This window comes from Simochromis diagramma, unplaced genomic scaffold, assembly GCF_900408965.1.
Source record: "Simochromis diagramma unplaced genomic scaffold, fSimDia1.1 OVJJ01000321.1, whole genome shotgun sequence".
In the NCBI taxonomy this organism is placed as follows: Eukaryota; Metazoa; Chordata; class Actinopteri; order Cichliformes; family Cichlidae; genus Simochromis; species Simochromis diagramma.
The window spans coordinates 14,553,413-14,570,541 of record NW_024386772.1 but is presented as its reverse complement, the minus strand read 5'-3'; the positions used below and the strand labels follow the sequence as shown (position 1 = coordinate 14,570,541).

General features: G+C 39.6%; 1 protein-coding gene across 3 annotated transcripts; it reads right to left on the bottom strand.

Annotated features, from left to right (window-relative positions):
* Positions 1–11: 11 nt before the first annotated feature.
* LOC120745926 (sterile alpha motif domain-containing protein 9-like) lies at positions 12–13,877 on the bottom strand. 3 transcript variants are annotated; one of them, XM_040051165.1, is made up of 5 exons: positions 13,695–13,874; positions 11,585–11,647; positions 8,685–8,748; positions 1,158–5,499; positions 12–1,116 (listed from the first exon to the last, which is right to left on the bottom strand). In XM_040051165.1, exons 3-5 carry the CDS (start codon positions 8,713–8,715, stop codon positions 1,110–1,112), a joined length of 4,380 nt encoding a protein of 1,459 aa, XP_039907099.1. In that variant the 5' UTR covers positions 8,716–8,748; positions 11,585–11,647; positions 13,695–13,874; the 3' UTR covers positions 12–1,109. The 3 variants fall into 3 exon arrangements, with proteins under 3 accessions (XP_039907099.1, XP_039907082.1, XP_039907092.1); XM_040051148.1 differs by having other exon boundaries at positions 12–5,499; positions 13,695–13,873; XM_040051158.1 differs by lacking the exon at positions 8,685–8,748 and having other exon boundaries at positions 12–5,499; positions 13,695–13,877.
* Positions 13,878–17,129: the final 3,252 nt, after the last annotated feature.

Sequence of the window (17,129 nt, the reverse complement as noted above, 5' to 3'; positions counted from 1 at the left end):
AGATAGTTAACTCAAAGGTGCACAGTTCTTCATGTTACTTTTGCATTTATGCATCATGCAATAGACAAAACTTTTCACATACTTCATGAATTATCAGTCCCACACCCTCTGATGTAATGGAAGTTCATCTTCCAGTTAAGTCTGCATTAAAAGCTGACAGTTGTTCCAATGTTAAATCATAATTTTATTTTAATCTGGAGTGGAGATATCAAATTGAGAAGAAATGTCAAAGAATCAACAACAGAAAATCATAAATGGAAAAAGAGTTTAATGTATTAATTTTTTCTCTTTTTCTTTACATATTTTAAGAACACTTATAATGTAAAATGGAACACAATTTGACAACCATTGATATTGCTATGCATTCTGAATGGTTGCACGTTAGGTTTGCTTACATAAACATGTATAAGACAGCTTGTAAAATCAGTGTACAAATTGTCAGCCAAGTATGAACTTCAGTCCTTCTAAACTAGAAGTACAAACAGGAAAACAGAGGAATTCAAAAACAACCAGAACCCTAAAAAATTACATTTAACAAGCTAAGGAATACATTTGTATTAATTTGTAAATTCAGAGTAAATATATAATTTTTTTCCCTTTATATAGTACACTTAAAAAGAACAATTTTAAGCTGAAATGACCCCAAAGTGCTTTCTAGGTGAGGCCAATATTATAACAAAGCAAGTTCAGTTGTATTTTTAAGAACCTTAAATACCTTCACGAATATAATCATGTTTTAAGTTTTGTTTTTTGACCAACTGACTAACAGTCCAAAGCTTGTGGGTTTTTCAGTCATCATCCACAATCTTTTCTTTCCCTTTGGAGTAAGTTGGATTCTAGGCCCACGCTTCAGCAAGTTGACAACCAACTACTTTTTCACAAGGATGTTGCAGGCAACAGGGCCTCTAAAGGTGAACCCCAGGTAGAAGGTGATGTTTTCATTACTATGAGGCACTGAAGGTACATAGAGAGGCAGGATATTGAACTTCTTTTTCTTAGGACCTTCAAGATAAACCACACGATCTTCAGTCCACCCAGAAACCCGCTTCAGCATTGTGGCAATCTCTGGCATCTTCCATGCCTCACCACTAAACCACTTCATGCGTTTCTCATTGACTGAGAACCACTTGGTGATTCTTTCAAACTTTTTCTTGTGGACAAACTTGTCCAATCCATTCCCATTGCCCAGAAAAAAATGGCTATAAATCCTTCTCTTCCGCTGAGGAATGTCTTTCATCTTGCTCCAGTAACCCTTTTCAAGGTGTTCAACTGCTGATTGTACAATTTCATATTTGGTTTCTTTCTCATGCTCTGTGTCGTCATCCTCTGGCCAGAATAGCAATGTAAGCAAGAACAGGGCACTTGGCAAACATTTCCTTTTATCAGATGGAAACTGACAACAAAGTGCTTGTAGATCTTTCAAATGAGCTACCTTGTGAGTTTGCGGTGACAGGCAGTTCAGAGAAATATGGGCCACAATGTAATTGACAATGTCCCTTTGACCGAATTTGGCTTTTAATGGATTACTGGGGTAGAGAGAAATTATATGCTCTAGAAGTTTTACTGCATCCCTCTGATCAGTTATCTTGGAAAGGATGGATGTTATATTGCCGCCACCAAGATGATAGATGATCATGCGTTTTTGGAAAGGAGTGAGGTTGGCTGGGATTGATTTACCATGCTGTAGGACTGCAGTGGAATACGCTTCACTGAAATACTTTCCATACTCAGAGGATTTTTTTGCCAGCCATGTCAGTGGATGGCTTATTTTCTCCTCGGGACTTTCAGGTGTTTCTTCTTCATCTGCACCAATGTCTGTCTGGAAGTAACTCAGGTCCTCTGAAATCCACTCCAATGCATCCTGCATTGTCTTGTGAAGTTTTTTCAAACGGTTATGGAATGGTTCCCAAACATCTTCAACTTCCTCTGGGATGTAATCAGTTAACAGGTACTTCATACATTCTGCATGGCCATTGGATCTGTTTGCAAACACTTGTAATGAAGAAATCAGTTTGAGCAGGCTGCACCCAACCTCAACTTCGTGAAAAAATCCTGAAGTGTTGACATTTTCCATATCAGCATCAGCTGCTCTCTCACATTCTTGAAAACACTCAAGTGCTTTCAGTGCAGTTTCCACAGCATCTGCTGTGTTTTGCACCGTCTTTGGTACATTTTCAATTGCTTTACATTTTGCTTGGAACCATTTCTTATATACCTGTCCCTTTGTGTCAAGTATATAAGAGTTGTTGGGCAGCTGTTTAGCTGCTGTCTCTGCCCAGTGTTTAGCCTCTTCAAACTTTTCATAAGTATAATGAAGACGAGCAAGTTGTTGTGCAAAGAATGGATCATTATGGAAACGCTCGAATGCTTCCTTGAGCAACTCAATTGCTTTGTCCGGGCTTTTCTCATTTTCACACACATGCTCAATGAAAGGAGAGAAAAAGCTATCATATTTATCTCCTTTGCTTATCCTGGATCTCCGAATGAAAAGTTGTCTCAAAAATGTGAGATACTCATCTCTTCCAAATCTGTGCTCAAAGAGCACATCCTCGTGGAGCAAATCCATCGCCAAACTGCTTTGAGTTTGTTGGGGTCCCAGAAGTTGTTGAAGAATTTCTTTTGCAACAAGTGGGTGGATGATTCTGATTGATTCAATGTGCGTCTTGTCATCTCGAAGGTGCAAGAAGACTAGCTTAGCCTGATCACTTAGAGAGCTCTCAAACTCGTAGTGGCGAAACCTCTCCAAGTGGATCGTTAAGGCAAGCAAAGCTTCACAGTGCGATTGAGAGATGAAAGAGTTTTGAACATTTGTGTTCAGCAATGCTACATAGTGAATGAGTCGAGTGACAACAGAGTGACGGTCAATGTCTTGGAGCAGATGTTTCACAAACTGATGAACGTAAACCTCACTGAATCCTTCACTCATCAAAACAAATGTCAGAATGAATTGAGGTTCATATCTTTCCTCGAGTGCCTGCCGTTTTCCAGAAAACTTTCTCTTCTCTTGATCAGACAGTTTATGAGTGACAGACACATTCTGTAAAGGAGACTCCTTGCATCTTCTCTCTGGATCATGGGAGCGTCTGCAGCTCAACAAAATGAAACACAGGGTGCCATACTGGATTTGTTTAACATTAACTGCAACTTCTAATTCATTCCTGAGATCATCTAGATATTCTTTGTCTGAGTCTTCAGTGAGGAGCAGCACAGGAAGACATCTCTGTGGATCCTTTTCTTCATATTCTCTTAGTTCAACTGCATGTTGTGCAACAACAGAAACTGGATATGAGGGCTTCACAACCGCACACCTTAGACTTTTTCTGTTGTTCCACAGCACTTGTCTTGCCACAGTGCTTCCACCACTTCCTGGGTGATGGTAGATGTTTATGATATTCACTGGAGTCTGGTCTGCATTATATTTCAAGGCATCGTTGAGAAGTTTGGAAGTCTCGTGATAAGCATCTCTTTCAATGACCTCTCCAGCATATTTGTTCTCAGCAAGCCAGAAATTCAACCAGGTCACTCTCCCACCATGGTAGAACTGGCGCTCAATGTTTTCTTTTTTCTCATTGATGAATTCTTTGCATGTTTCATTGCAATGATTGACCGTTAGAATCTCCAATGAGTACATCTGTTCCTCTACTTGTGTTTCAAGACGACATGTTCCTTTCACAAAGACCGGCAAGTGTTTGGTGAAACACACTTTCATAGGTTGTATATGTTGCAGAGTTGCATTAATGTGGCTCATTTTCATTCCAACAACACTGGAATTGTTTAGAGCTTCTTTCCCACATGAACCCTCTGCAAAGCTTTGCCACTTATGGAAGTTTTCCTCTGATTCACAGATGCAGATGATGTCTTCATGGCCTTCCATGTCTGTGAAAAACTCATAGAAGGTGTGCAAGAGTGGTTTCTCAACTGGTGATGTTAATAGGAATATGACCTGGAATGTACCTTTTGGCAAAATCTGTTTACAGATCAAAGACACAGACTCTCGGAGTAAAGTCATTTTTGTCTTGATCCAAGTCATTTCGTCACATGAAGTTTCATTTCCTTTGAAGTCAGTATGGCCATTGCAAAAGATCCAACTAGTTTGATCAAATAAATGCAGATGGTTTGTGAATTCTTTGATGCTTGTGCCAGTGGATATTCTGTAGCTTTGCAAAAAATGCATGTTTGCAGCACGGTACTCAAGGTATCTACTGCAAAGACCTGATATCTTTGAGTCTGGGTCAAAGTCAAACACGCAGAAAATATTCATGTTAATCAGCCAGTCAATGTTACAAAGGTCATCAGGTTTGAATTTGTTTGTTACGAGTATGAACCATTTTTCCTTTTCAATGAATTTCTTACCACTGGTCATCAGCATGGTGAGTTTCCTTCCAAGGTCTTGACACACTTCTGGAGCAATAAGGAAATGATTTTTTTCTGCTTCTTCTCTTTGAGCATCACGATCTTTGACTCTTTGGTAAAAGTCACTTAGGTCCTTGTCACTCACTGGCTCCGTTTTTGAACCCACTCTTCGCAAAATCATCTCTTTCTCAAACTCTACTTTGTTTGTTGATTCTTTGAAGTTTGGCAGACGGACTGCATACACTTTGTTCTTGACAATACTTATTAATGGCACAATGTCAACCTCTACCACATATCGCTTTTCTGTACTTTGTCGATCTATAACCTCAATGAACCTTGGCGGTCGCACACACTGGCGTATGTGCTCTTTGTCAGAGGAGAAACTCCTTTCAATGTAGTCCAAAGCATCGACATAAATATCTTTGTCTGTTACAGGGATACCAGTTATCTCACCGTGCACATATTCTCCATCCTCCTTGCTGTCCATCACACCAAAGTGTATTGTGCCATTTGATCTGATATTCATACAACCAGCTGCAAATTTAAGAACCTCTTTGGCAAACTTAGCTTGGAGTCTTGTGCGATCCAATGTAGCAGCTACAGCAAAAGACTTAAATTCGTGGCATGGCGATATCAGATTAAAAGCACCTGATTCAGGCTGCAGGATTCTGTGTTTCACATATAAAAAATCAATCCCTTCTTGATCAAATGGCCTTGGTTTACAGTCTTCCTTTGAGATTAACACACATTGTTCCTGAGAAGCGTGGTTCTCCTCAAAGACATCTTGTTCTGTCTCTGTAGTTTGTGCTGGAGGACCGTCACTTACTGTTGAAAGAGACTGAACCAATTTCTGACTCCTCTTTTCCTCAAACTCAGTTCTTTTGGAACCAGTAGTTTTTTTCTTTTCTTGACATTTTTGCTGAGAGTTGATAAGCTCATCTCTTCTCTGAATAATCAAATGAGCAGGCCCTGACTTCATGTAGATTTTTGTTTTTAGAAAATCCTCATTTAGTGCAAGTAGGATTTGTCCATTTACTTCTTCTTCATGGAGCTTTTCTATGTACTGTTCCTTCACTCCAATTGATCTTAGCCAGGTGCTTACTTCAGATTCAGTCCAATTCTTGGGTGACTGCTGAGGTGTGTCAGCTGTGAAAGGACAAAAAAGCAAAACAAAACATGAATTACCCTATGCATAAAAACATCAGTTAAATAAATAATATGTGTGACAATAACTTTTTTTTATTTATGACAAAAACTGACAATATATTATACTGCTTCTTTATTTTGAAATTCCTTGTATATTATAACATTTTTTCGCCGTTCCGCCTAATCGCATTATGTATGTGGCGAGAGGCAAGCTGCATACATAGTTCACCAGAGCAGAACTCATATTCTTTTACATACTATGGAGGCATTTTTTAATTTCTCTGCAGCTTCAGACTCAAGATATCAAGGATCTATGTTTTATCATCTGAGAAGGAGTCCCCTTCACCAAAGAAGCAAAAACATAAAGGAAAGGGAATGTCATCTGGATAAAATGTCGCCTCAAGCCTCATATCCTGAGCTTAAATTGGGGCTCTAACACATGGAAATGCTTGATGACATCCGTAACTCCTTTTCTCTAAAAACCAAGTGAGATATCTCACTGTGGGAAGTGCCCTCTGGCGTGACCAATCATGGAAGCTCTACTACCACAATGTCTCTCGAAGACGAACCAACAATTTCGAGGACACGGGGTCCACAGACATCCTTTTATAATAGCCCCTGTGCCATAGATGTGACATAGGCTTCATTCTATGAGAGGTAGCCCAGGACACAAAGAATTGGTTGCTTTTCCTAAACCCCTGAGTCCTGTTTAGCTAAATGCATAATGCACAGACAGGACAAAGTGAATTAAGCCGCCTCTGGCTCTCATCAGCCGGTGGATGAAAAGCTGATAGCTCCAATGGTAGACTCCCTAACCTTAGACACAAAGGTAGGCTTAGGGCACAGAGCCACCTTTCTATAATTTGGGAAAAACTGCAGACAGGAACTGTGCATAGAGGTTCGCCTGGCCAAACCTCTATGCACAGCTGGTGCACTATTTCTGTATTGAGTGTCCATTCTCCATAAAGAAGATCTGGAGAGCAGATCTGCAGCAGTTTTCAGTGCCTACCAGCCCAGTTAAATACAAGCTCTTAATGAGACCAGCTTTCTGTTGCGAAACAGAGCAACCATTTGACCTGCTTCAACACACCAAGTGTGTTGAAGCAGGTCAAATGGTTGCTCTGAACTGCTTCAACACACCTGGTGAAAACCCTTGGGGCAAGGGCCGATCCCAAATGGAGGGTTTGATATTTGTAGGCTATGCCCTGGAAGACAAACCTTAGGAATTTCCTGTGTGCTGGACTAAAGCTTATGTGGAAATCATTCTGTAGATGTGAACCAGTCACTCCATCAAATAGATCAAAACAGCACATTTTGTGTTAACATTCTAAATTTGTAGTTTCTGAGATGAGAATTGAGGGAGCGTAAATCCAGAATGGGACAGAATGAGGAAATATCTGGAATAAAAGTCTAGATTAATTTCCTCTTATTGCCCCTCGGCTAAAGAGAGAGGAGATTTTGTTCTCTAAAGCCTTTGTGGCTTCCCCTGTAGCAACTGAACCCACGCCACTGAAAGTGGGTAGTTTTGTTGCAAACTGTAGTCTGTAATCCCTGGCAACAGTTGTTAACACCCATGGATTGACTGCACATGCATCTCTTGCAGATAATGGACCTGGGGGATGTCTCAGGTGACAGACTGACCTCCACTTTCAGATTTTTTTTGTAAACATCCTTGACTCTATGCCTGGCTGTGGCTGTGGTAGTGGCGTTTTTATTTATTTTTTTATCGCCCATAGAGGTCCAGAGAATAAGATCAGTGACGATACATATCTCCACCCAAACTGTAGGAGTACCTTTATCCAGCAGGTGGCCCAAGTCCTGAAACAGCTCAGCCTGGTAGGCTGAGAGCAGGGGGAAGCAGTTTGAAGATGACTTTGAAGATGATGGAGAGGGGACAGCAGCACTAATACAGAACTGTCAGATTAGCATCTATAGGAATGTCTGAATTTAGCAGATTTAATGAGCTCTTTTGCCAACACTATATCTTCATTGTGCATTCATATTCTGCTTGTAAATAATGATATCTAACTATGTCACACATGGCTCAAGCCTTTTTAGATGTTTTTTTTGTTACTAATATTTGAATACACTTTGTGGGGAAAAAAAGATGTAAGCCTGTGATTCTGAGCTTACAAACAACTGATCTTTTTTTCTCACAGGACAGCCGCTGCAAATATATGCTTTGTAGAAGATTATGCTGTACCTTAAAGAGGATATAAGTAAATAGCATACGTATTTAAAATTAGCTCAGTCTTAAAAATATACAGCAATGATATTAATCAATTTAACACTGATGGGGAACATTTTTCTACAGATATATTATTTTTACTTTTGAAACTTTATGTACAATTTTCTAATAATACCTTTATGTGTATTGAGGTGTTTTCATAGTATTTTATTGCCTTTTCCTAAAAGAATGGTTTGAAAATTCCCCCACAACTTGTCATTTTCAGCTAATAATAAATCCTACTATATTAACAATACTTTATTAATAATAATAATAATAATAATGAATACCTACTGTATTTTTGGTAATATAGTAGGTATTTATTCAACTAAAGAAACTGTAACATTTAAAAGTTCTTAAGCCAGGAAGAAGGACAATATGGTGAAGATGTGAAGATGTCCATGTAAAGTGCATACATCTAAATATGTTTTAATCTGACTTAATTTTGTCATGTTAAGTTGGTGTAGTAGAGCAGTGGTACCGGTCGTTTGGTACCGGGCCCCGAGAGTTGAGGCTCAGGTGTGAAATTTATGGTTTTCAGGGTTTTTCAGAGTTTTTATTGTTAACTTGGTTTCCCTGGGTCTTTTCCCGTGTTTATGCGAAATGTTTACGCGTTACCATAGCAACCAGAGAGCATGTTGTATTTATCCGTGACACCTTAAAGGCCGGTCGGTGAAAATATTGTCTGACATTAAACCGGTCCATGGCGCAAAAAGGGTTGGGGACCGCTGTAGTAGAGGATGATGTTTGTACTAAAGCAGTTACCATAGCTCAGATTTAGCAAATAGTTAGTCATTTTCAGCTGTCTGGTTATTATACACTGATGATAAAGCCAGTTAAACATGGAATGTTTAAAACAACAAAATACAATTAGTCTACAGAAACCTAAAAGTATCATGTATGTAAAAAAAAAAGAAAAAGAAAAAAAAGGGATCTCATAAAAACAAACTTCACTCACCCATGATTTCCTTTCTTGTTTTGTCACACATCAGTATTGGTTTTTACTTATCATCACATTCCATCTGTCAAAAAGAAAAATCGTCACATTAAGTCCTGTATTATTTTTGCTGGGTCATTTATGTTGTCAAATTTTATCATTAACTTTTGAAACTGGAACTGACTATAACTTTAGTAAATTTTATCTTTCCCGATAGAGTTATTGTACCAAATGTCTCCTGAATCCAATGCGAAATACTGTCAGATTTTACATTAGAATTTACACATTACAAATATTCAAGAATAGAGCTTACTGATATAGGATCTTTAAGGCAGAATACTAGAGAAAAAAAACTCACGCAGTGTTGTGTAATTTATTATTAGACACTAATGTATAGTATAAGGTGCATGTTAACCTTCATCTGATGAACATATTTTGCATTCATGGACTACCAAAGGTAATTAATGTCGTCTAAGAAAACATAGATTATTATTATTTTTGCTACTTTTTGTTTCTTTACATATTTTGTCAACCAAAAATCTGTACTAGTTTTCATGAGTTTACATTTGCATTTTAATGATGAACTAATCTGGGTCATTTAGACTCCAATATAAAATAACTGAAATAAAAACACAACCAGGCAGCCCAGAGTCAAAATTTATCCAGTGTGCTGGGTCTACCCAGAGGCCTTCTCACAGTGGAACATTCCTGACAGACGGAAGGGGTTCGGACGTCTGATCGGACGTCCGAACCCCTTCAACTGGCTCTTTCCAATAAAGAGGAGCAGCAGCTATACTCTGAGCCTTTCCCGAATGACCAAGCTCCTCGTCCTATCTGTAAGCTAACTGCTGTCGCTTTTGTCTGCAGTCTCATTCTTTCAATCACTGTCCACAACTCATGATCATTGGTAAGGGTAGGAATGTAGATGGACTGTAAATCGACTGTTTCCCGCTCGCACTTCACCACCGCAAACCAGTACAGTGTTGCTACTGATGCTGCACTAGTCTGTCTGCCAGTTACCCAGCTCTCCCCTCAGCCTCCCCTCACTGGTAAACAAGACCTTAAGAAACTCTGCTTGGGGCAGCAACTCATTCGCAACGCACACTTCGCCCTTTTCCCAACTAAGAGCAATGGCTGCAGATTTGGGGCTGTCGATTCTGTTCACAAACACTTCACACTCAGGTGACACTGTGACCACTAATCTCTCCAACCTCTACTTCCTGTCTGCGCCTAGAAATTTTCAGTTCATTTTAATTCTATTCTATTGAAATAGCATCAAAATCACACCAACAATGGTTAACTAAGAGGCACAGAGAGTGGAGTGTTGAAGGTAAATTGCTACGCACCATCTGATATCCTCTGATATCCTCGTGTCGGTGTTGTTCCCACATCATCATAATAAATGTTGTGTCAAGTTTCAACATTGCAAGTGACCAATCACATTGTTGTGACGTCATACTTTTGCGACTTTGGAAAAAAACGCCTTAAAAAAAACAACAAAAAAAAAGAGTCTACTTAACGTGCGTAGTGATGGGATTTCCGGCTCTTTTTAGAGAACCGGCTCTTTCGGCTCGACTCACTAAAAAGAGCCGGCTCTTTTGGCTCCCAACGGGCTCTTCAAGTTGTTTTGTTGCTTTAATTAATTTATTATTAACAACAATATAAAATTGTGCACAAAATGAATTCCTAATGTAAAAAACAACTCTGGTTTTATTTATATGTGTTTATATATAAATATATATTGGAGTTTGTACGTGTTTTGGAGTTTGTACATGCTTTGTCTGTAGGGGCCACCGTAAATATACTTTTATTTATTCACTCCACATAAAATGTAATAAATAAATCATATAATACAAAACCCAACTATTTACATTTTAAACTTTTAACTATTTAAATTTTCAGCTTTTTCCTTTTAAACCAATTTAAAGTGAAACAACACAAAACACTGCAAACCACAACACAATTAAATATAAATTAATATATGAAAACAAAAAGAACATGCATATTCTCTGTCATATGGGCCTGCAGGAATAAACTTTCTGAATCCTTTATCATCCGCAACTGAAAATAGTTGTGGATGATTATTATACCTTTCTAATGTGACGTTGTTGTCCCTGGCTCTCTTTCTCTCTCTTTCCCTCCTGCTCTGTTCCTGTGCTACTGCGAGTGTAACTACCGCCCCTCCCCCCTCTTCCCAGCGCAAAGCACAAGGCTCGCGTGCGGAGTGAAGCGGAAAAAAGGGCGAGAGAGAGGGTGAGAGAAAGAAAACAAAAAAAAAACAAGGCTCCCAATAAGGAGCCGGCTCTTGTCGTTCACTTCAAAGAGGCGGCTCTAAGAGCCGTTTCGTTCGCGACCGACACATCACTAAACGTGCAAGAAACCGCCTCTGTCCGCCAATCCAGCAATTCGTTGCATTTCCGGATACTGTTCTTTAATAAACGGTAAGCACTATACATAATGTCCTTGCAACATTGGAATTTCATAAATGAATGAATCACGTGGCTTGCAAAAGTATGATGTCACAACAATGTGATTGGTCCCTTGCAATGTTGAACCTGGAACAACATTTATTATGATGATGTGGGAACAATACCAACACGAGGATATCAGATCATCTATCAATTGCTACAGGCTTACACACCAGTTTCAGATAGGAGAGACTGCCTTGGCCTTGTGAGTGGGGGGATATAACCGGGTGTTCTAGTCAACAAGAAATGGAGACTTTATTGTGTGGGTTAAAGCTGACATCGGCATGGAAATAAAACATCCCTGGTAACAACTGTAAAGTAGGGAGGAGTGTTCTCACGCAGGACAAGATCCCTGACTGGAGGTCAAAGACCATTGCCATGTGGAAGGACCACGAGAGGAACAAATCAGGGAGCACATGTTCTAGTACACCTCACGCTCCCCTTTCGACTTACCATCGTTTGCTGCAGGTATCGCTTCCATGTTAAATAGGATGGCCGCCGTCAGCCTTCAGCAATCTGTATAATTAAACCAGTCAGGTGTTAGACTAAGTAAACAGTTAATCTGCAGATTTTAATACAATTTAGTGCAGGGGAATAGTGCAGTTTGTTTTTGCTGTGTAAAACAAACGGCGGTCGATGGAGCAGTTAAAAAGTTCCCTTTTCTTCATTATGGAGTTTGTTGATCAGGTGCTTTGATGAAGGATATCCTCAGAGCAAATTCCTGCTACCTTTTCCCCAGTAAAGGTGTTAACGGTGATTACAGGAACAGCGCTGCTGTTTTGGACGCTAGAAGCACATTTTCTTTCACTCTGAGCTCACTGCTTCGGTAACGGCTCCGTCTCTTTGCTCCTTGTGTTGTGTAAACAGACTCTGCCTCCACGTTAGTGTGCTAGCGTCATCATCACTGCTGCTGTTGTGGCATCTTTTTTTTTTTTCTGTTTAAAAACTGGGCTGTGTGGGCTTAACGTGATCACACGTTTTTATTCATAACCTGCTCCCAAATAATGCATTTGTATTGCAGGTCTGTTTTTAGTCGTAAACAGTGGCGGTCCTAGCCTGTTTGGCGCCCCGGGCGAACACTCCCTCTGGCCCTCCTCCCCCGCCCACACACACACACACACATAAAACATATTAAGGATTGTAAATTAACATAAAACTGTTGTCGGAACCATACTGAATTTCACCAGAGAAACACACACACGAAGAGAGAGAGAGTATGCATTACATGCAAACGGCTACTAAACCGCCATCATAATTCGTCATACAATGAGAACAGGACAAATCAACAATTGACAATGACTAATTAATATTAAAATCTGTAACCTAATATATTTTTTGGAGTTTAGTCTGTTACTGTTACTATTTTTACCATTTCTTCTTGGAGCAACTGTAACCCACATAATTTTCTTTAGGGATTAATAAAGTATTCTGATTCTGATTGTTTCAGGATACATGACCTGCCATTATCCAATGACACATCTGCTTACCTGTATCTTTTGCTCGTTTCTCCTCTTCTTTTCTATTTTTTCTAAACTGAGCACCTGATGGCTTTGAACTTTTCTTGTCTATCTTCCACTGGTTTTAATTTTGCACTCCAGTATGACCACAAATCCACCAACTCAAGGATCACCACAACATAACCTAATAGACCTACCTTAGTTCACAGATTCACTTTGTCTAAGGTGTATTTCTGGGATTTCACACAACCCAGGATTCAAATCATGAATACATAATGGGCTTGGATTTACATCATTATGAATGAAATGTGCTCTATTTGGAAGCAGCCGGCCCCCCTCCCCTTTCGGCAGGTTGTGTGTGAGACTTTAAATCATCAAACTGTAAATTATAAATTGTTATTGATCCCTTTACCCCTGGTCCTAAAGTGTATATTTATTTTCTTACTCTTTTTATATTTATTGTTTGTTTACTTGCACTGCTGTAACTGGAGCCTCGTCTCTCTATATACTGGACTGTATGTAGCGGAGATGACAATTTACTTTGACTTCAGCAGCGAGCAGGCGCACCGAGGGCTCTCGCGCTCACTTTTCACGTTTCGAAAAAACATCGGTGCAAATTATAAATCTGTGTCATAATGTCTGGTGTTTTCGTGTTTGTTGTTTGCTTTTATTTTGTTTTATTCTGCGAGCTGGTTATTAGATGCTGCTCCAGCCAGAGAATCCTCCGCCGCCCTCTCCTCCCTGTGCCGCAAGCAGCAGGCGCACCTCGCTAACGGAGGGCGCCCTTACTCCCAGCAAATGGGCGATAGAAAACCGATCGGTGCCTAGGCCATTCCCAGTACGCGCTGGCTGATGTCGGGGCAGCACAAGTACGAGCAATTTTTTTATCCGCCCCCCACCACGATGCCGCCCCGGGCAACCACCATGAGCCTACAAGACATTTCAATATTCCACATTTTCATGCCCATTGCATCTCTGCACAATACCATGTTACACCAAGCAAGTTCAATATATTAGAATCATATTGTAGTGCATTAACCGGGTCACTTAAAACTACGCATGGAGATTGTAATATGGAACAAAACATGGCAAGGCAATTATCTTACCTTGGCGAAGTACCGACAGAGTCTTTTCTCTGCTCCAGAATGCAGGATAATAGAGGAACAAAGAAAGCAGTGCCGCCTGTGTGCGATATGTTGTTTGCACGGTGTGCTGCAAACAGTGTATGCTCACAGTTTCGTTTTTGGAGAAGCCCTGCCAAAAAGGGATTTCCGGTATGTGTTTGAAAAAAAAAAATGATGACAGGCCTGTTATAAATGACTTGTTGGTCTATAATCTGTCAAACACATCTCTCATAAATGATATCAAGTCATTTTGAGCCAGAAAGAACACATGGCGATCCCGCAGTCATTTTTTGGCAAAGTCGCTTTTTGTTCATCCGGGTACGTCGGTGTCAGGTCGGTGACATTATAAATGTGTTTTTCAAAAGCAGCATAAATTGCAACAAATTCAATATCACAGTTCTAAAAAGATATATCAAGTAGCCAAAAAGTAGTGGATTGATTATAATGTAGGTATAATAATGCAGACACACACAAAAATACTTCCAAAGTCCAGAGAGCATTAACTGAATATTTAGGGGGGGAAATACACAAAATATGAGGGTTCATGTTCTGTCCAATTGTTAAAAATGCTTGTTAAAAGCTCAGGGATCAAAAGAAGCACCAAAATGAATGAACATTTTTTTTAATGGAGTAGGCCTAATTTTAGCACAGTACTGAAGTAGTTTACACCTGTGGCCCTTCTGTTGTTGTATGGCTATTATGCTGTAGAAGCCCAGGTGAGTTAGTGAGCATCTGAGCAGATAACAGAAAAAGACAGAAAACACGTTGAGTGTAGTAAATACAGATCACATTAATTATATGTTTATGGATGTGTGACAAGTTCCTTGTTGTGTCAATATGCTTGTAAGTTGTGGCCAAACAACTTGCAACAAAAAAAGTAGAATGAACTCAGTTCCAAAGAAAGCTAGACCAAGTGCCATTGAAATGAGAAAATAAGGTACTGGTTGGACTGATTTGACCTGAGCAGTACAAAGTATGCTCACCACATTATGTAACCTGTTTGAACCACACCTTAGTTTCAACCAGGGAATGACTATTTACATAATACAGTACCACCAGCATGAAAAGGGTAACCAAAGCAGGTCATGTAAGTTAAATATTGAAAACTGCACACTAGCAGACTACTGTAAACACTTTAAAAAGATATTGAACTAAGTAGTTGTATTTTCATATCACATCCTTTATGTTTGTATGATAAATATAAGCGTATTTTATGTTGTGCGTAGAGACCAAGTTGAGTTTCAACAACTAAGGAGGGTGAATATCCCTTCATATGTGGAAGTGTGTGTTTACAAGGTAGTTCCTATAAATAATAACAGCAACTGACTACTGAGTAACTTCTGTCTCTCTGTTGTCAGCAGTGCCCTAAAGGATAATAAAAAGTAGCACAGGTCGCACATACCTGCAGGTTTCCAATGATACTGCTGATGGTCAGTTAGGTATTAGGCAAAAAATTAGGTGGATTTCATGTAATCAACTAATCTAAATTACAGTAATCCTAATAATCCTTTCCTCTTCTTATGTGCTTTAAAGGCAGGAGGGATGTATAAACCCCTCATACCTCAAACACCACATGAAGCAGCTTACAGGGTAGCACCCAGTCCTTCAACAATTTCTTTTGGGTCCTCTTTATAGTCTTTGAGATGCACTACATGGACAAAAGTACTGGGCCACCTATAGGAGCTGCTTAGCTAAGAATACCTTGAGCTTCATGGTATAGGTTAATAGTTTTTGTACTGATGTTAATACCAGAGGACATTTGGAGCTCTGCAATTAAGGAGTCAGCAAAGCAGTGGAAAGATTTATGCAGTGGTCTGCCACTTTGCAATAACACTTATAGCAGACTGAACTTTCTTCCTTACTAGATATCCAACAACAAGTGGGATATCTTGTTGTTACTTGTTGAAAGAGTGGCATCCTATTACAGCACCACACTGAATCCAGAGCGCTCTTTAGAATAACTCAGTCTTTCAGTAATATTTGAAAGGTAGACTGTATGGCTAAGTTCTTATTTTTATACATCTATATTAAAAGATTAATAGGTGTGACTCAAAACGTTTCTATGTATGTAGTTAACATCTCAAAGTATAAAATGTGCACAAAATTGGACACTGATGTTCTCATCTAAGAGTAAACAGGCATCATTTCCATTTAGTGTTTTGTCTGTAATTCTTCTGGGATAAACTATATTTGAATTTTATTCACCGACTTTATTTCCTAATATGTAAAGTCCGGCTTTAAATATAGGAACATCATCTGACACACAATAGCTCTGTACAGCTTTGTTACCATATTATTGATTCCTGTTATGCCTCCTCGAGAGCAGGAGGGGGTACCTCAACAACTCGGTACAAGTGTAATAAAGAAAAAAAAGTTTAATGGCAGTTTTCTCACAAGAACAATAACCCAAATTCATACAGTTTGGTTGTGCCAAATAAAACCAAAACTTAGCTGAGCTTTTACCCTAGAAAAACAAAAACAGGGGGAAAAGACCCTAATCTTCAACTCAAAACAAGCTCAAAATTACATGGGTGGCACCAACCTACTTACCTAGTGTTTCTAACAGAAAGGACTCTACGTGAGTAAGTGTATGGGGTCCCCAGACTTAGCTAGTCCTGTTTACTCCCACCACAAACTTCAAACAAAAGAAATACACCAAAGGAGCTTTACACATGTGCCAAACAATTCTAAGGAAGAGAGCCACACCCAGCCACAGGTGAGTCTCCTTATCAAGGTGTGCACTCCTGGTTTGTCCAATCAAAGCCTCCTTCCTCTAATTAGCTGAAGATCCCCGAATTGACACCAGCCTGCAATCTGTGTACCTCAGGAAATGGCAAACAAAAGGAGGGAAAGAAAACATGCAGACACGTAACAATTCCTTTTGGGGTAAAACAGATTCATTTTTGGCCAAACTGCTACAATGCAATGTTTCGCACCTTTTAATATGAGAAAGGGAGAGGCTGTACTCTAGACTATTTTGATCAATATTTATTGTAGCCGATTATTAGAGATAGGTTGATCATATTTAAGATTGAAGCATTAATTAATGGCAGGACTTCTTTGAGCAGTTTTGTAGGAATGGGGTATAAAAAACATGTTGATGGTATGGAGGAAGTAATTGTTGCATGCATTGGATGCAGTCTCTCCTAACAAAACCAGGTTTCCTCCAGAAAGTTTCCCAATTATCTATGAAGCCCACATCGTCTTTTTTTGGACACCACTCAGACAGACAGCAATTTGGGGAAAAACTGTTAGACACATGAACAGGTTGGTTGTGTACCTGGGGCTTCTGTTTAAGACCATGCTTCCTCCTCACCGTCACCCAGCCTTCTTGTTTCCCTGGCTGCTTGGGACAATCTGCTGGGGGACAGCTAGCAGGGGCCTACTCTACCTTCGCTATCATTTCCCAATTCAGTG